General features: G+C 39.5%; 1 protein-coding gene across 3 annotated transcripts; it reads left to right on the top strand.

Moving 5' to 3' along the window:
- Window positions 1-166: 166 nt before the first annotated feature.
- Window positions 167-18,687, top strand: LOC108109742 (synaptic vesicle glycoprotein 2B). 3 transcript variants are annotated; one of them, XM_017218403.2, is made up of 5 exons: window positions 167-683; window positions 2,099-2,341; window positions 14,808-14,987; window positions 15,058-15,769; window positions 16,742-18,687. In XM_017218403.2, exons 3-5 carry the CDS (start codon window positions 14,951-14,953, stop codon window positions 17,880-17,882), a joined length of 1,890 nt encoding a protein of 629 aa, XP_017073892.1. In that variant the 5' UTR covers window positions 167-683; window positions 2,099-2,341; window positions 14,808-14,950; the 3' UTR covers window positions 17,883-18,687. The 3 variants fall into 3 exon arrangements, with proteins under 3 accessions (XP_017073892.1, XP_017073891.1, XP_017073894.1); XM_017218402.2 differs by lacking the exons at window positions 167-683; window positions 2,099-2,341 and adding an exon at window positions 8,812-8,966; XM_017218405.2 differs by lacking the exons at window positions 167-683; window positions 2,099-2,341 and adding an exon at window positions 12,142-12,695.
- The last annotated feature ends 1,752 nt before the right edge of the window (window positions 18,688-20,439 follow it).

Raw genomic sequence — 20,439 nt, 5'->3', positions numbered from 1 at the left:
CCGGCGTCGCTGCCGTGCTGCACCTAGCCAGTAGTAAACATAATACAACAACAACAAAAACAACAACAATAGAGCTCTCGCACAGCGCACTAAACAATGCGAAACATCACATCTGAAATTCGTTCGTTTTCAGTTTTAAAGTTCAAGCCGCGACATTAGCACACAAAATCTGCGATTATCCGATACCAAAAAAAAAAAAAAAAATTATAAAGGAAAAATATATGTAAAAAAAAAAAAAGAATAAAAAGCAAACCAAAGAGCATAATAAAAATTACACATAAAATAAATCGTTTAGTGATCCTATTCCGATTCCCAGGCGGTGCCAATACCAATACCAATTCAAATCGATTTCCACGCAAGCGTTTCTAGAGCGTGAACAGATCAATATAAATGAATTACAACTAAAGGCAAACAAAAAATATATACAACGAAATTAACAAGCATTAAGCAAGCAAATAAAAAGAATATCGAACCACTAAAGCACCTGGCAAGAGTCCAAATTATAAACACATTTCAGCGCGAAAGCATCAACAAATCGTACAAGTTGGAAAAAACAGCGGAAAACTTTGTTTTCAATTCCAAACATCAATAGAAGAAATACAAAATAATAAAAAGGACAGCGCACACGCACCGAGGTCGAAAAATAAGAAAAATCGATAACCAAAGCGGAAATTATCCAAAAAGTAAGGATTACGTAGTGTAGATGGGGAGGGGTCACCAAAGGGCTATCGATATCGCAACGTTGCCTCTTCGTCATGCAAAGTCATTGCAATTCAGGGCGGTGATCTGTTCTAATATTAACATATAATTTGATTGATAGATCATTTCATATTCAGCATGGAAAATAACACAAGTAAATATTGTGCGCCTGGTTTTGTTTACTCGAAATTTGCATTTAAATTGTGGGAATTTTTCACTTGGCAGTTGTTTTATTTCGTATTTGCATTTTAATTCGAATTGGAACAGCTACCCTCTCGATAAATATGAGTTGTTTTCAGGGGATGTACTGACAGGTCGCACGTGTCCGTCCGTCCGTTTTCGGAATTTCCGATTGGCATCCGAATTCGATTCTAGCAGACTGACTGTGCTAGAACTACATCACGCACCGATCTAGTGGATATATATATTTATATATATGCCATCTAGCCATCGTACTAGACGTCATCCAATGTCAACGTCAGCATCGAAAGAGTGTGTATATTTTTATCCCTGTCCAGTCTCTTGGCGGTCTGGCCCGTGTGGTGGGCCTGATCCGCCCCATTCCAGACCGAACAGCTTTCTTCCACCTTTCCATTTCGAATTCTTCTCTAGCCGATCATCTCACTTTCGGCACTTTGTCGGCAGACCAACACCCATTGACCTCCTCCCATTGACATCAACAGAAGGACACAAAAATTTCCGATTCGGCTATAAATATGTTATATATCATCCTTCCCAACATGCTGCGTCACTTGGGCACTTTATTTCCCCGATTCTGTGTTAAACCTAAATATAGACTCTGAAGACGACACTTGTTGGGCGCGAAATACCTCTCGGCAACAGTTAGAAAACTTATAGGTCCAAAGATGAGTGCTATTTTCAAATGAAAAGCTTTCTCAGAACCGGTTTAACCGGTTGCAACGGGTAACGGTAATATCAACCGTTTCTGCTATAGGAAAATTTAGCAATTTTCCTTGGATATGGGACAAATATTTTGTGCGTAAGTAAGGAAAAACAACAAAAAACATAAACAAAACGGAGCTACTAAAAACGATCGAAATAAAAAGCAGACTCACCCACTGGCTGTCCGAAATAAACAAGATATATTCAGTTTTCTCATTTTCATTTTTGCCAAAACAAATTTTCATTTCGCCCCATCTCGTTCTTCCCTCATTATTTCCTACTCTTTTTCACCATACACACTTTCGCTTTCTGGGGGCCACATGAGGACCCACGATCCACGATTCACGATTCACGTGAGGCATATTGTTTATATTTTGGCCGTTGGCTAGAATTGGGTGAAACGTGCTGAACGTGTGAATCTTTTGATCCGACTGCTTAGATAAGGATCCTGAACAATCCGTTAGTAATGTTTGATTTGATTTTCTTTGGGTTTCAGCGCCAAATAATTGATTGATCTGATTGAATATTTTCAATATAAACACAAGGCAAGGAAAGGCGCCTAAAGGCCACAGTTAAGGAAAACCTAATCCGGGATACCAAATATACAGCGATAACTATTTGAATGGAAGCAATATCGAAGCTCAATCGGCAAGACAACGATAAACCCGATAGCAAGTACGTGGAAAAAGCGCCGATAGCGAGACTTCTGCATTGCCACGCCTACCGCTGTCGCAAAGAGGTGAGCTTAAAACTACAATTATTCTGGATTTATCTTTGTACTGTACATTGTAGTCTTAGAAATATCTATCTTAGCTTATCTATCACTTTTCAGAAATTACGTATACGCCTAGTGTTACATTTATATGACATCTGTAACAATTTCCCTAGCGTCGCATGCCATATGACAGAACTCTGTAACAGAAATAAAAAGATATTGTAAGGAAATTACAATTTAATCAAAATATTTGCAACCAGATAAGACAAGAGAAACGCGTCGGCATTTTGGTGGGGTAAAGAGGATGAGAATGTCTGTGGCGTTGGCGGAAGGGGAATAGAAAGGTCAGACAGTTTGCCGTTCTGTCAGCCTATTCTTAAATAATTTTGATAATCTAAGATTGTGTACTTGCTCTTATAGATACCAGGAAATGCCCAAAATGGTGTATCTATAACTATAAGTTGGAGTTATAAGTAAATCGGATAGGTAGATATCTACGTACTCGTATATAAGATTGATTAGATATTAAAATATAGATAGTAATAATCAATGCTCTATAATATATAGAGCTCTCAATGCGACGCACAAATGTTCTTGAACCTGAAACGCGACCAATTTGAAGAACCTAAAATTGCGAGTCGCTTTATTTTTGTCTGGGCAAACATTTCCTTCGAGGCGTGCTTAAAATAAAGCGCAAAATACATCTCGCTCTCTCCGCCATAATTATTTATTTATTTGTTTGTTTATTTTCTGTCTTGCCCTCGCTCTTTCCGATTTTGGGGGGGGCGCCGGCGAGGCGTTGGGGCGTTAAGGCGGCTCGAACCGATTCAAATTGGTTTGGGTCAGCGCAATGTTCTTCGATAAATCGTCAGATATACACCAATCCGGATACCGAATTCGATTCGGACTCGGATACAGATACAGTCTGTTCTGGCAATGCAGCGAATTTTTGGGGATGCAACGACGACCAGGCAAGGCAACTGAAACTGCACTGCTTTAATTGTGCAATTAGCTGCATAATTGCAATGCTCTCAATGATCACAGATTCAAGGAGGGCCTGTAAAGGGGGTGTACATTTTGCTAAATACACAAAGCTACTCAAATGATGTAAGCTAAGTAGTCATAATATCCATTCGAAAAGAACTAAGACAGCTTTATGGAAAACCAAGACTAACAAATCGAGAGCAAATCGTTTCAGATGGTTTTTAAAAATAAATCTCGCTTTAATTGGATTTAACAGAATTTATATTTATTAAGTAAGCAAATAAAAGTTTAATTGATTGATAAATCAATATCGCTGTGGATATCAGTTTTTCCCCTGTGCATTTGGCAAACAAATAATAAACAAGTCAGGGAAATCTCATAAAAACCTGCCACGTAAGCAATCTCAGGCTATTGAGGGTCACCAATCTGACACTTTCTCTATCACCGTCGATCACTCTTTCACCTTCCCCCTATTATTTTGTATTTTTGCCTACCTTAACGCCAGCATTTAGCAAACAAATAATACATTTAAGTGGGAAATCTTATAAATACATTTTTTGCCAGCTCGGGGTCACCAGAATGCAAATATCTCTAGATGCGCATATACAATATATATATATATATCTATATAGATATAGCCACTTAATATGATTTGCGCCGAAAGTCATCCAGTTGAGTTGAGGGCCTTGTTCGTTTGTTTATAGGTTTTTATGGCCCTTTACTTGGCTCGTGTCGCCCCTTTGTTGATACAGTAGCTATATATCCCACTATATAATATCTCGATTATCTGCTATTGCAGGTAGCCTAATCCAGATAAACAGATTTTAAGTCTAACCGCCAGCACGACAGTTAGACAGGAATAATAATAATAAAAACCAAAAATTCAAACAAAAGCCGCGTTGAACTAAACAAAACAAGCGATATTTAGCATAGAACACGATGGTGGAACAAAAGAGCGAAGCGACATGTGGCAGCTTCTAATTGTTGTCACATCCATTGTTGTACCTGCTCGGGCGCCGCAAACCTGTTCGCAAATGGAATTAAAATCAAAATGAAAATGAAAATTTTCTCTGCAATGAAAAAGCACTCAAGCAGACAGTTAGTTCCTCAGTGCCCGTGATCGTCTTCCAATTGATGCGATGACAGCTTCCGATCATTAACGGGGGAAATATCTAGAAATATCTAGGTGATCTAGTATGCTCATAGGTACGATCTGGATCTTGGGTATTGCAAAATATCCATCAAACTTTTTCGTCATAATAATCAGATGTCTATATAGATCATCGGATCTTGCTTGTTTAATCAATAATAATGCTGATATTCTCAATATTAAACAGCTTAAATTATGATGATGAAAAGTGTTTACACCAGAAAATGATATGAGAAACGATATGATATTTTCAAAATGATTTCATTGCGATGCTGTGATGAAGTGATATTTAGAGAGAGTTAATTCCCATTAAAAATATCTTATGATCCTTATAAAAGGCTATATTAAATCTTAATCAAAAGATTATACCGATCTATAACGATCTTCAGGGTCCCATTTAAGTTCCACGAAACTGAAGCATCCATATCTCGGTGTCTACCCTTTTGGAATTCTGATGACGTAGCTGCCTTAAAGGTTCAACGGGTTGATTGGCATCGGTTCTAACCGGTTAGCACTGGAGACAGTGGACTGTTGAATGCAGAATGTGCCCCACACTGCTGTTACTGTTGTTGTTGTTTTGTTTCTGCCCCTGCTTCTGCCTCTGTTGATGTTGTTGAAATTGGGCATTGAATTGATTTCTGCTTAAGCCCCAAATGGTTAGTCATCAGTTATGCTGCTCTCCATCTCTCTCGAACCCATTCACTGGGGCATTCGGCGGCTGCTTCTTTCCTATGTATATAGAAGCTTTACCCGATCTTGTATTTTTCCCCTTGCCTTAATTGATATTGAGCATGCAATGATTAATCAAGCCCGGCGCGCTGTGCACATTCATTTCGGTTTCCAACTGAAATGGCAGAGAGATGGCGAGAGGGGGGTGTTAAGGGGGCAATACGGGAAGTTTGTTTTGAAAGGAGACCAGTTGGACGATAGACACTGCGTAGCCAAAAGTGACTTGGCACTTTGGATTCACGTGACCCAAAAGAATCTTCTCTGTGCGTCAGTGGAGCTCTAAACAAGAGTATTAGGAAAAAGCCCCCGCGCTAAGCCAATTATAATGTTGATGTTTTGAACGTTATAATGTTATAATGTTATAATGCTCACCGAAATGGCAGGTTGTAAAGCTAAAGATAGATAGGTGATAAGCTAGACTAAATGGTCCAAGATCTCTCGGCTCTCTAAAAAGGCTAAAAGGGATTTAATAAAGATTATTTTATGCCAAAGCTAGAATCAATGTTAAAGTAATCAACATTTTAGATTCCATTTCACCTATCAACAATTTCCGTATGATCTTGAATCTATTTATGAGCAGACGACAGTTCAAGGGAAGATCATTGCAATACATACCACTAAAAATGACTGAGATTCTTGTCAACTAGTTTAAATTCTTTCCATTAATTGATGGGAAGCTCACAAGATTTCTATAAAAAATAAAACATTGATTTATTAGGTAATCAGTTGGGTTATCAAATTTTGCATACTTTCGAGCTAAGTACTTAGAGTGTACCAAGATTAAGTGGATAGCCAACGATGTAGGTTCCAGATTCCGTCGCAGAAATGCCGGAGTGGACAGATTTATGCCTGATAAGGTAAGTTGTATCTCCGTGTGGGTGGCCCATAAATCCCCAGTGGCAGCAGCCACAAAAAACATCAACAAACTTTAAGCCGCAGCCTCATAAAGTCTACACAAATTTCCACTGACGTCAGTCCCACATGAGAAGAACAGTGTACATAAAGATCAAGATCAGGTGGAGTGTTGACAGGGGGTTTGGTATGGGTTGCTTTTGGGTAGTTGACTTTGATTTTGATGGCGTTTGAAGACGGGTTAAGATGAGATGGGCCTTGACAGTCAAAGGACACACGTTCGTTCAGCTAACCAACAGTGAGAGAGAGGAAAACAAAAGCAGAGGAGTAGTACCCTGGTCACGAGGGCTGACAGACAACTGGGAGTGATGACAGCCTGGCAAACACCACTGAACTTGGGCGAATGGCTGGAGGCGGCTGGGCTAATATTTGTTTGGGTTACACTCCTACTTCTCCTACTCCTCCTTCTCCTCATTCTCCTCCTCTACCTCCTCCCAGTTGCGAAAGTTAAGCGACGAAAATAAAGAAATTAACTTATTTTTAGCCGATCTACATTGCATTGGCTGCGGTGTGCAAGCCACCGAATTTGCAAATACTGCTGAAACACCCGACGGCTTATGATTACTCTTTAAGAATATGTGATATATGTTACATAGAATATATACTATTTAATCGTAAAATATATATTGCTTAAGAAATCCTGAAAAAGGCATCTCTCAGCGTAGCTTAGCCTGCAAGACAAACACCCTGGTTTGCAACCACAGCTTATAGCCAAACTATCAACTAATATAAGTCCCCAATCAAGTACCTTATCCTAGAGTAACCGAAAAATCAAGTAATAAAAACTTCCCGTAAGACAACCCTATACCCAGACTAGGGCGCAATAATAATAATAAATATAAATATTATAGTAAATTTAAAGAAATTAATATTTATATATCAAGTTAAATATATCAAGATAATATATATCAATATAAAACCAATATTTATGCCATAAAAAATATGAAAAAAATAATATAATAAAAAATGCCACCACCTACCTTGATTTCCTGCATCATGTGGTTAATTTCATCTAATATTGTGACGTCACAAATCTCTCGTCTCAAAGTCATCAAATATCCAATAAATTTATTCCAGCCAAAAATCCATGATGCACTGCATCATCCTGGAGTCCCAGTACCACATATGGTGATGGTGCAGCATCATAACACTTTTTCGAAACACTTTACTAACACATTAACACACACCTTGTATTACATTGACTGATTTATGGCCAGTCAATAGAGCATAGGTGATGATAATTTGGCTAGAAGTAGTTTGGAATTACTAGTACTTATGTATGAAAAAATTTAACAGTGGCATGTTAAGTAACATAAAGGTTAACATTCAAAATAGAGTTAACAGAGCAGTTAACATTCAAAATACAGAGCAGTAAAACTCAAATTTTCAAAATTTTACATAACCGTTAAAATTCAAATTTTGTATTTCTAGAAAATTAATGTTAATATTAACATTTACATTAAAATTAACTAAAAATAAACATAATTTTGAATATTAACGTTTAATTTTATTAATTATAAGTTTCTACTTTTATGTTGCTTGAGGCAGTTTTATATTTTCTTATCAATAAATTGTAAACAAAATTCTTAAAAATATAGAAAAATCTAAGGGAAAGTCTAGCGTTCGTTTAGCTGATCTTGAAAAGTGTCTCGCGTCTATGGACTGCGGAAAAAACCTTTGCTCACATAAAAAAGAACCATTTTTTTATGAAACTAAAAAGAAGAAATTACGTAGATCTTTTGCCGCCGCCTCGAGGGACTGTGAGGGGGCGGACAGCAGCCAGCACGCAAATAATTCCAACACATGCGAGGCGACAACAAAAAAAATAACACTAAATTCGCGCACGCAGACTTAACATATGACCATATATATATCAAATACATATCTATATATACTCGTATAGCTATTTCTGTAGCGCCTGGATATTGCTGATGGACCCTGTGATTGGTTTTTTTTTTCTCTTTCACCAAGGCATCTCGGCTGCAGGGTTTTGAGTGATTCATTGCGGCTTCTTGGCCCCATCAGAGGCTATACAGCTGGTCTATACCGACCTCTCAACTGGTTTTTACCCGTTTCGCAATTGTTCTCCTTGTCCAGCTGCGGTTGATTTACAGCCTTTAACCGATTCATAAGCGATTTAAATATAATCCCTATGGGGTTTTTCAAAAACCACTATGGTTGGTGATTATATTTCCTTAGATTTATCATTAGGTTTTATGAATAATATCGGAATTTTTATCTTAACAAGAGTATATATTTAGGAATTACAAATTTTAAAATAAAGGAAGAGCATTGCATTTGAAGTGAGCTATAAAGATTGCAGGTCTTGTTTTTGTATAAACCGCACACATTGTTAAGAGCCAACTGATAAGAATCTGAGGGCGACATCGCAGATGCTGTCTCATCTCAATTGTTTTTGCTTTTTCCGATCTGTTGGCGATAACGTCAAGAGCGACCAAAAAACAAAACCACAAAAAAAAAAAATACAGTAGCAGCTGAGTGTATACAACCCAAGAACCGAGTGCCACCGAGAGTGGCAGGCGCACGCAGATTGTGCGATCGCGAAAGACCGAACAGTAGCCAGCATCCCGAGGGGAGCAAAAGGGGGGCGTCGACGGATCGTAGCAGGGTCCGACGGCGAAAGGCAAAGGGGGGCGGACGATTCTGGCTGGCTGGCGCTTATAAAAGCGTCGGCCCAACGTTGCTTGGAACGCATTGTCCAATCGCTCTTGGAGCCGCGTGAAGCTCCTCCAACCAGTGATCGTGATCTATATATCCCGATTCTCGTCTAACCGCCGTGCATCGAATCTTCTTTAAGACAACACATTCTCTTTGATATTGTCGACATCGTCGTCGACGACCAGGACAGCAGTAGTAAGTTTTGTATTCCCTGAGTATACTACATATATATATATATATATAAGAACCTCCTCCTCCTACCCCTGCCCCAAGGATAAAGGCAAGGTGATTTAGCAGTCGAGTCGCAAGTCTTCCTGTTACTCGTAAATAAGATTCACATTCTGGGAGCCACAAAACAAATTATTTTCTGCCGCCCAGGGGCATTATTCCACATTCATTGTATTTTTTTTTTGTGTTTTGTTTTCTTTTTTTTTGCGGCTGCTCAAAATACGGTGTAACAGCTGAAAATAACAAATATGCATAAATTAATTATGCTAACTAAATGGTCGCGCGCCCGCGAAACTCAAAAACAAGTGGAATAAGCAAGGCAAAGAAAGCGCATTTATTTCGTTGCCAAAGTGAAGATCAGATTGAGAAAACGAAACGGAAGGCAGGCAGGCAAGTAACACCTGTGCTCGATTAATATTCGTAATCCTCGAATTCGAGCCTCCTCCGCTGAATTATTCTTCTCAAAATTATTCTGGAATTTCATCAGAGATCTTAATATAAAAGTTCTTGTGAGGAACTCTTGTTTAGTATGTCTTGTTTATCCTTTACAAAAGGATCATCTTTTGAAAAGTTTTTAGACACCCAAAGATCCAGATCAGAGAGCTTTTCAAAATCCATGACGCAATTTAGTGTTAAATGGGTTTTGTCCTCTGATTCATAAATCGAGAATAGCTTGTTGCCGGGCCAGTAGATCGCTTGCGGAGAGGGTTCACTGTGGCCCATTGTCGCACTCTCTCGATAAAAATCTCCAACGATATGTGGAGTCTATTAGTCATGTTTATTTGTTTTGAATTATCGGACATAGCCGTTGCTTAACAGATACAAATAGAGATAGAGATAAAGATAGAGGAATATTGAATTCCTCGTAATGCCCATTCCTCCTCTATTCAATATTTAGACGCTCTCTCGACGACTCTTGTTTTCGTTTCGCACACATTGTCTTCAATTGAAAGTGGTCAATTAATTGAAATGTTTGTGCAGCGATCGCAAGAGCAGCACAAATTGAAGATGAAGATGTGGTGGAAAGATACTCTCTCTATTGCGGCGGGGGAAATAAAAAACCGATTCGAACGAGTTTCGAGCACACGCAGTTTGATTAAAATTCAGCCTGAATATGCATATATAAACAGATAAATGTGCATATAGAATATAGTATACTCTAGTATATGTAGGAAATGAAGTATATAGATAGGACCGACCATCTGTTATTGTTTGTTGATTAAACTCAGCCATGGCTACATACGCCCCAAATTGAACTTAGCGAGGTCGACAATCCTTAGTCTAGAGCCCAGCCATTGGTTCCTTAACGTAACGATTGTATTCATTCGAATTCTATATATATGTTACTATTATATGTGATTGTTGTTACGAGAGAGAATAATCAAACTGTCCCTCATCTAGCATAATTTTCAATTAGCCGTGTTCGTTTCGTGACAACAATGTCTAATTAAATTAATTGTGGGCGGCTTAAACAAACGGTGAAAAAGTAAATATTAAGCGAAAACGAGAACCGAACAAAGAACACGTACCGCACCCCACTCGCATCCAATCTTTTGTATGCGTCGGCTCTTCTATGGGTCAGAGGTGCGATAATTTGGCAACAACCAGAAATTAGCGTCAAGTTACGACAACTACGACTGAACTAATCAAAAGTCATATTATGCAAGGCCTTAATCTGCATTTATAGTAACTCGGGAGAGAGTCACGTCGTTGTCTTGGTTCTTGGAAAGTAGAGACCATTGCCTTTGTTCTCGTTCTTGTAGTCCGCATAAACAAGCCAAAAAAAAAAAAAAAAAAATGACTCACTGAGCGAAAAACTCCCACCAGAATGCGGCTAACAATTAAGCAATTAGACAGCGATGATCGACTTTATGGCATTATATAATGATAAATGAACTTCTCTAATTGCTAACTAATTTAGCAACGCTAATAGATCAGTTCAGCCCGTTAAATTCATTTATTTCTTAATATTTTTATTTATTGATTTATTTTTAAGGCTCGCAAGTCACATGGCCAGCTTACACGATCATTGCTCGCTGCAATCGAGTAGGTAGTATCAGTAATCGCCATGACAACAATATATATATATAAATATATATATAATCCATATATACGATCGCTATATGTAACAATATCAACAATAATGATAATGCCGCTATTAAGTCTCAAGTATAATTCTTTTGATCACTTAAACCGATGCCTGTTGCCGTTAATTGTTCGCAGAAAGGGATCCGAAGTTGAATTTTTGAATTCTCATCGGGTTTGTCACCCGATCGGCCAGTTACGTTTCAGTTTTAGCCATCTGAAATCGTTATGCGATCGTTGATCATAACGTACTGAACTTGACTCACCCGAATTGTTTTCGTTTTTTTTTTGGGGGGGATCAAGGTAGATCACGAGCCGGTCACGATTTTGGATTTCCCTAAACGTATCATTAATTATCCTTAAGTTTTACGAATTATAGGTAATGTCATGATTCTTTTGAACATATCAGAAAATTAATATTGATTGATTTTAAACTAGGCAACATATTTTTTATCTAATATGTTTTTGTTTTTGAAAATTTTTGTTAAAAAAGAGGGAAATATGTTGTTTTCCCATTTGGTGACAACTCAATAATATTCGAGGTCATAGACATTTTCAATTTTCAGCTAATTTTTGGCCATGGTCCAAACTAGTAATCGATTTATCTATTTATATATATTAACTCTGCTCATAGATAGTATTGATGATCAGTACTTCCTGTCTTAGAAGCTGGCACCTATGTATAATAATAATAAGTAAGATTGCTTCCCCTTTTGACCTCATCTTTAGAAGCATTCAATCGAATCGGGGCCACTCCCCGGCCATCAGTTCTTGTTTTGATTTGCTTTCTTCTTCTTGGTGTTATCATTTAATTGATTTGCAATTGCTGATCGCGCTTGGCGTTGATCGCAATTTGAATTTCAATTAGTGAGCGCGCGCGCACGCTTGATGGTGTTCGGAATGTTTGGAATCAGAACGACGGCAGGCGTTAAGCGAAAACGGTAAAAGGGGGTGGTGCGGCTATTACTGAGCGGCTGATAAGCCGCGTTTCACTGCCAACCGTTCCCCGGATGCGATTTCTGTGTATTTAAGCGGACGTCGAACACCGCTCAGATACTTTCCACCGCTTGAAGTGCACGAACGTTGATCGAGAGACCGCTTAAAGTACCGCTCGTAACATAAAGCATCCGAAACAACAACAACAAAAAAATAAGGAAGAGCCAAATTTTTTTCCGGTTTATTAAATCAATTTCGATGCCCTTTGCCAGTCGCCCACTGTGTGCCAGCCAACGGTTTTAATGTTTTCGCCAGCTTGCAACATTTGCCTAAACTCATTGAGAACTACGCGCTTGAGCAACGCCAAGATCCACTACAAGCAGAAACACAAACAGTCCACTTTGAGCTGACGAGCAATTTTCGAAAATTTAAACCACAACCAACAAGTTTATAAATAAACAAATACCAAACAAGTGCAAAAATACAGGGCGTACTCGCGCAGTAAAAACAAATATTTAACAGTACCAAAAAACACAAAAAAACACATATTTTATTTTTCAACAAAAAAAAGTAATTGCCAAACAATAAGCCCCGAAATACAGGTGCAAACAACAAACCCAAAGATCTCCAAGCCCAAAACGAGTAAAAACACAAAAAATAAAAAACAGCCAACAGGTAATGTCATTCTAATCATCAAAAACAACAGTAAATTTGCAAACTAATATGCTATACTAGAAATGAAGACAAATCATAAATTATATAGTTAAATGAAGGTCTGAAAGTGATGCATAAAAACTTCCTAAAAATCAAGAAGCTACAGTCTAAGATACAAGCAGAGCGCGTAAGATTTTTCGCTTACATTTCCTCATTTTGGAGAGAATCTAAACAATTTTTATGTGAGTCATTTTTCGCACTAGTTTGGTAATCAATTGAGTGGCGAAATTCTCACAAATGTTTTGTTTAAATCTGAAGTTTTATGGGTTCATTCAGACTTCGAAAGGCACTATACTCGAACTCGTATCACCTGGCTGAGGCTGAATGCCCCAAAGTCTAGAGCCGGGTCTCATTTTTATGTGCTAATTAATTTCAAATATGCAAAGGCGCAAAAAACTACACCCGTACACCATAAACGGTCCACCATCCAATCCCCATCCCAATTCTAATCCCCTTCCCTTGGGCATCCAACACATGCCTCTGTATCGAATGACATTGAGGCTACGAGTATAAAGCTGGGACCAAGCCAAGTCCAAGTCCGGGGTATTCCATTCACACGCAGTTTTTCCAGTTGCGCTGCTTTAATTGCGCTTGAAAAAGACAATCATTATAATGCGACTTGCTAAACAGCAAAACTGGAAACGAGTGCGTTTTTTTTAATGAAGCTAATTCGTAGCATAGCCGATTTATACAGTCGTACTTCTATGGTTAGAACTTTTTAACCGAGAGACGTTCTACCAATATTCATGGTTCAACTTGAAATTTTATGAGAGCAAAACTTTACGACTGAAAACTCCATTTAAATGTATTGCATTCCTTCAATGGCGAAGTGCGACTGTACTTTTAATGCGGCATGTAGCATCGTTTGAGGAAATGTAATGGAAATGGGAATGGGAATACGAACGGGAGTGGAACTGGGACTGGTACGAAGGCCAGGTGAAGGGCCATGTAGCACTGGCTTGCGGAAGCGTAGGCGTTAACTCATCGTCCAGGGCATAAATCAGCATATATTCATTATTAAAATATGGCTAATTGCTGGCGATTATCGTTTTTTAAAAGAGTTAGTTAGAGAGTGCGGAACGGAACGCAGTCATCCACGAGTGACCGACAGCTGAGTGCCGTGAATGTTGCTTCTACACAAACATCAAATGGGATGCGAGTTTTATATCAATGAGAGATATTGATCTTGATAGAAGGGTTAATGAAAATATAACATTAACTGTTTAGATTTCAGTTTCATATATAGTTGATTATAAACCATATTTTTCTCCCCGTGTAGTTGCCGTTGCGCTTTTGGTTCCTGTTCTCCTTCATTGCACATGCGTACGGCAGGTTCAGGTTCAGGTTCAATGTGACTGAGAATGCGAATACGATGCGAATTTGATTCTGAAGCACATTTGAAATTGTTGCTGCTCCTGTCTAATGAAAAAAGTGAAAGATTGCAGCGATAAATCATGATTCGAATTTGAAATTGTTAGGGAAAGCAAAAGAAAATAGGAAATCTCTTAGTTAACAGATGCTTTCTTCTTTTTGTTTTATATCAATAAAATGATATTATTGAATGTCGTTAACTGATTAACAGACTTTATGATCCACAAACGCTTCATTGAGCCGGGCTTAATGGGGCTTAACTAGAGCGTAGGATAAATGGGTTAACCATATACCCCTACAAAAGTGTCTCTTCCCGTTTTGTAATGCCTAAATGTTTTCGTAATATTTATTATTTGTAGTCCCCCCCCTACCCTTGCTTCACCAATGACATTCAAATAGTGAACGAATTTAGCTCTCCAATTATATATTAATAAAAATGTCGACCCAAATGGGGGTTTTTTCACGCCTTCGGCACTTTCGGTTAATTTCTGTGCTCGCGACTATTTCGGGCATAATTTTTTATTAATCAATTACGATGTTGTTTTGTGCGCGTCGAGCAGATCGTTCATTCATTCTGCTCAATTGCCGCCCAATTGCGTTAAATTAACCCACTTCCCCCTATGTTGAAACGATCGATCGATCGATCGATGGTTAACAAATCGATAACACTCGAACTCTCTCTTTCTCTTTCTCCCATTGCAGACCGCTAAGCGAGGCAGACACAACTGTACCCATCTAAGCAGAGCTTAGAGCAAAAAGCCAACTAAAAAAAAAAACCCCGACAAGTAATCCCAATTTCTTTTTTGCTACGCGCACAAGAAGCCAACAAACCCCTGAACTATAGAATGGTAGAAGGTGATTCCGCAAAGGGCAAAAGCGAATGTAAGTAAAAAAAACAATGATCAAGATAGTATCATAATCTAACTAACCTCTGGTTAATCTCAACTTATAGCCTATAATGTAGAAGCTGGACTACAACCGAACTACAACCAGAGCGCAGCAAGCAACCAAGCAAGCAACCATCCCACTGGCCAGGCTAACGCACCAGCCACCGGAAACGCGACCTCGCATATTGACAACCGAGCGATCATCCAGCCGTACTCCTTGGGCACCGGAGCCAAGCAGCCGGAGTATCAATTTGCGGCGGACAATCGCGGCTACGAGCCGGACAGCCATGCCAATGGCAAGCAGCAGGACGTAGAGCGGGACGCCCCCGATGGGGGTCGCGGGGGTCATGGGCCATCTGGCAAGGGGAACAAGGGACGCAAGAAGTCCGTACCCTTGCCAGAACCCACTGCCCCAATAGTCGCCAACTTCGAGAGGGCAATCGAACTATGCGGCTATGGCAAGTTCCATTATATATTGCTGGCCATCTGCGGATTGGTCAGCACCTCCGAGGAAATGGACGTCATCTCAATGTCGTTCATCTTACCCTCGGCGGAATGTGACCTGGATCTGAATACGGAGACTAAGGGATGGCTGAACTCGATCATCTTCATTGGCATGATGGTGGGCGCCTATTTCTGGGGCAGCATTGCCGACAGCTTTGGCCGTAAAAAGGTTCTCATCGTCATCTCGTTCATGAACGCCTTCTGCATCGTCGCCTCGTCCTTCTCGCAGACCTATTCCTTCTTCATGCTGTTTCGGTTTCTCAATGGTGCAGCGTAAGTGATTTTTCATTTACCTATCAACTAATCTTAACTAAATTAGAATTTAGCAGCAGGAGAGCAACTTTTACTAATCTATTAGTTAGCATAAGCCCCAAGTTTATACCAAATTGATTATCATGCCATCTTGATATCCGACAAACAAGGCATGGACAAATACCCAATCGATGACTACAGCTCTATGTAGCCATGGATCATCGCTCTGTGATCGATTTGTGTGGATCGAGTGACACACGGGCCCGGACCCGGGGCAAAGTGTTAATTCAATTACCTCTGTTATAAATAACAACAAAATATTTGAGCCGCAATATCGTGACTGTTTATGCTAATTAAAGGCTCGAATCCCCGTCAAGTCCGATCGAAATGCCCCAAAATGTAACGAAACGAAAAATCAGCAAAAGCAGCCAACCTGCTAGCAAATGGAAAATCTCAGCTTAGGCCTTGGCCCCCCTGGGTTTTTGGGTTACATTGACGCTTAGTCACCGGTTTCCCCCCATGCTCATCCATATTTAACATTATTTTTTTTGCCAATCGATTGCTAATTACCCCAGCGAACGGACAACAACAATTATTTCGCAATGTTTTTGGGTTACTAGTGATATTGGATGCTGAATGCTACTACAATTTTTGTTTATAATAATCCAAAGGACTTGATATATGATCAAATATTTCAAATCCTATGCTTTGACCTAGGAATTACGTATACGTAATATCTATATTGGAAAATAACGTATACGCACTGATGACTTTGACAACAAACTGACTAGAGCATATATAGCACCAATAACCGCATTACTGACCTCAAATTTTGTCTTATTGTTTTCTAACATAACCATTGCGTATACGCAATATGTACTAATATAACGCATACGCACTGATAGCTTTAAGAATACGCTAACTAAAGGATATAGAACATCAATATCAAGAAATACATCTAAGCTAACCATATATATCCCATATCTTTTGCAGTTTGGGCGGCAGCGGTCCTGTAATCTGGTCGTACTTCGCCGAATTCCAGCCGAAGGCGAAGCGCGGCTCCATGCTAAGTTTCATGGCCGCCTTCTGGACGTTTGGTAACCTTTTCGTCGCCAGTTTGGCTTGGTTGATCATCCCGCGCACGATTGGTTTCATCACGCCGTACTTTACGTACAACTCATGGAGGATTTTCCTGTTGGTCTGCTCCCTGCCCTCGTTCCTTGTGGGATTCCTGCTCTTCTATCTGCCGGAATCGCCGAAATTCCTGTTGACCCGCGGCAAGAAGGATCGTGCTTTGGCCATTTTCCGTGGCATTTTCGTAACTAACACGAAACGCCGTCCTGATGAGTACATGGTCTATGACCTGGAGGTCGATGAGAAGCTGCTGGAGAGCAATGGCAGTGTGAAGAACAAGTATAGCCGCATGATCAGCGGGATGGTGGACCACAGTCGCGCCTTGTTTAAGTCCCCAATTCTACGTTTCACCATCGTTTCGATCACGATCAACTTTACATTCCACATTGGCTACTATGGCCTATTGATGTGGTTCCCAGAGCTCTTCAATCGTTTCGAGGAGTACGAGAAGGCCTTCCCTGGCCAGTCGGCCGGTGTTTGTTCCGTCACGGATTACGTCGTTAACTTGGCTAAGGAGCAAAGCAACAATGGCACCTGCTCATCAGATATTCCGCAGTCGGTGTTCATGGAATCGCTGATATCTTTGGCCTCGGCGCTGCCCGCCAATCTGCTAGCCATCCTGGGCATGGACATGCTGGGCAGGAAGTTCTTCTTGATCGCCGGTACCATGACCGCTGGCATATGCTCGGCGCTGATGTACTTTGTGCGCAGCTCCATGCAGAACCTGATCGTGTCGGCCATCTTCAGTGGCGCCATATCGGCAGCCAATGCGGCGCTCGACTGCCTCATCACCGAAGTATTCCCCACCAAACTGAGAGCCACCGGCGTGGCCATCTCTATGGTGGCTGCCCGTTTGGGTGGCATTATTGGAAACATTGTGATCGCCCAGCTGCTGGACAACTATTGTCCATCGCCCACGTTCATCGTATCGGGCCTGCTCATCGGCGGCGGTCTTATGTGCCTCCTTTTACCCAACACGACGCGTAAGGAACTCAATTAATGGAACTCTAATCACTAGCTGATAACCGCCCCCCAACACCCAGCCAAAAAGTCCATAGAATCTTCTTTTGAAGTCACATTATGTCTTGACAGGACTTGTGGACTAACAATTTTCCCTACGAAAATCAACAATAGTTAACAGAAAACCAAAAATCAAACCCCCAGCCCCAGCCACAAGTAATTTCCATTTGCCCCCATCCCGCCAGAGGATCGGGGTCTATCTGTGTATATATGGTATGTGTGTGCTACAATACACGATTATTTGTATCGTCAGTAATTATTTAACGATAGCGATAAAGATTTTCTTTGTGTGTCTAATTTTAAACGCCCCCCCACCCCCTCTTTTCCCCTACAAATATCTATCTATCTATTTGGAATTTAAACGAACCCACTAAATTCAATCAGAAATGGGCAAAAGAAAACATCAAAAAAAAAACGATGAAAATCAATAGAGTATTCTTCTGCCCAAAATGATTTGCAAAGAAAACCCCAAGCCAGCGAGAAGATATAGCAGGTAGGATCGATAAATATCGATTTATATGTATGTATGTACGATATGTAGAGAGTAATATATATTTGGCAAGCGCCGGCGCCGGCTGAAGCAGCAGCAGCGGGACCGAGTAACGATAAAGATAAAACCGAAACCCCGAAACAACAACACCAATCCCATGGGAATCTAACGTTCTCGGTCGCCCTGTTGTCCGTTATTGTTGTTATTATTGCTATTATTGCTATTATTAATGCATCCAATGTAAAACACATACGTATATAACTTTATCTATATATTAAACATATATCAAAAACCATTTTTTTTTTTGTTTTTTTTTTCGTCATGTAGGACCAAAGCACAGGAAGTGAAAGAATATTTGTAAAATTTAGTTACGTTATAACAAGTTACGCTACCTATACATATATATATATATATATATATATATATATACAACAAAAAACCTAATAAAGAAGAACAAACCACAAACAAATTGTTATTTCAATGGTACAAAGGGGAAAAGGGGGAAAGAGCTTCCTTTAACTGGAAAAAACTGATAGAAAGTTCGATTCCATTCAAGAAATCAGTTTAATCAGCCGCACAGCTGCAAATCTGCGACTAGCACACACGCAACTTGGCTTATATTTATTTGCTCAATGAATGAAAAATATTGACGAGGACGTGAAGCCAGCAGCCAGCAGGTCAGAATTAGCGTTAATTAAATAAATACATTGCCCAGATCTGACAGATTCAACAAAGTATTTACTTAACAAAAGCAAACAACCCAAGTGGACGTGCATGTCTCCTGGTTTAAGAATTCAAAGAAATTCGCCGACAAATATAAATAGTCTTACAAATACAAAAGGTGATTGAAATATCTAATAAAATCTATTAGATTGGAGAAGCATCAACACGTGCTTAAGATTGGCATAATAAAAAAGAGAGAACCATAAAAATAAATTAGCTAACTTGACTTGCGTCATTAATGTAAAATTTTCGATCGCCAAATTGAATTGCTAAAGCTAAAGATATTAATTCGGAAATACAAATGACTTTGTGGTGTCACATAAATTTCCAAGGAAAATTCGTAAAATATTTCTAAAATAAATTTTTTGATAATTTTCTAGAAATTTTCATATTAAGTTTGCTGACCTATTAAATTTTGGTATTCTTTATTCTAGGAATTTTCTATATACGAGGTGTGTTCAAAAAGTAAGGTGACTTTTCAAATTTCGCGGGCAACATATTTTCGGTTATCGTTTTTTTTGTTTTGTTATATTGGTACACTCTTCCCTAACATCTGTACCAAGTTTCAATGGAACATCCTCTTTTGTTTGGTTGTGAGAGGCGTAAAGTTACAAGTTGTTTTGCGAGCTCGGCGATTTTTTGCTTTTTTCGGTCTTGGCTCGTCTGGGCTCTTCCATTGGGACGATTGGGCTTTGGTTTCGATATCATAACCATATACCCATGATTCGTCACCAGTTATGACCCTTTTGAGTAAATCTGGGTCGTCGTTGACGTCATTCAACAGCTCTTGAGCGATGCTCATGCGACGGTTCTTTTGCTCAAAATTCAGCAATTTCGGAACAAACTTCGCTGACACACGACTCATACCCAAAACGTTTGAAAAAATTTCATGGCACGAGCCAAGCGATATACCGACATCTTCAGCAACTTCTCTGATAGTGATTCGACGATTTTCCAAAACAATTTTCGTCACTGCTTGAACGTTTTCATCAGTTGTTGACGTGCTTGGGCGTCCAGAGCGAGGCTGGTCATTGGCATCTTCCCGGCCATCTTGGAAGAGTTTGTACCACTTGTACACATTTTTTTTACTCAGAACAGTTTCACCGTATGCCACTGTCAACATTTCAAGTGTTTCAGAGCACTTAACTTTATTTTTTACACAAAATTTGATGCAAATCCTTTGATCCATATTTTTCGATAGCAAAAAATCGCCGAGCTCGCAAAACAACTTGTAACTTTACGCCTCTCACAACCAAACAAAAGAGGATGTTCCATTGAAACTTGGTACAGATGTTAGGGAAGAGTGTACCAATATAACAAAACA

This window comes from Drosophila eugracilis, unplaced genomic scaffold (genome assembly GCF_018153835.1).
Source record: "Drosophila eugracilis isolate 14026-0451.02 unplaced genomic scaffold, ASM1815383v1 contig_2167, whole genome shotgun sequence".
Taxonomy (NCBI): Eukaryota; Metazoa; Arthropoda; class Insecta; order Diptera; family Drosophilidae; genus Drosophila; species Drosophila eugracilis.
This window is presented reverse-complemented; position numbering and strand designations above follow the sequence as displayed.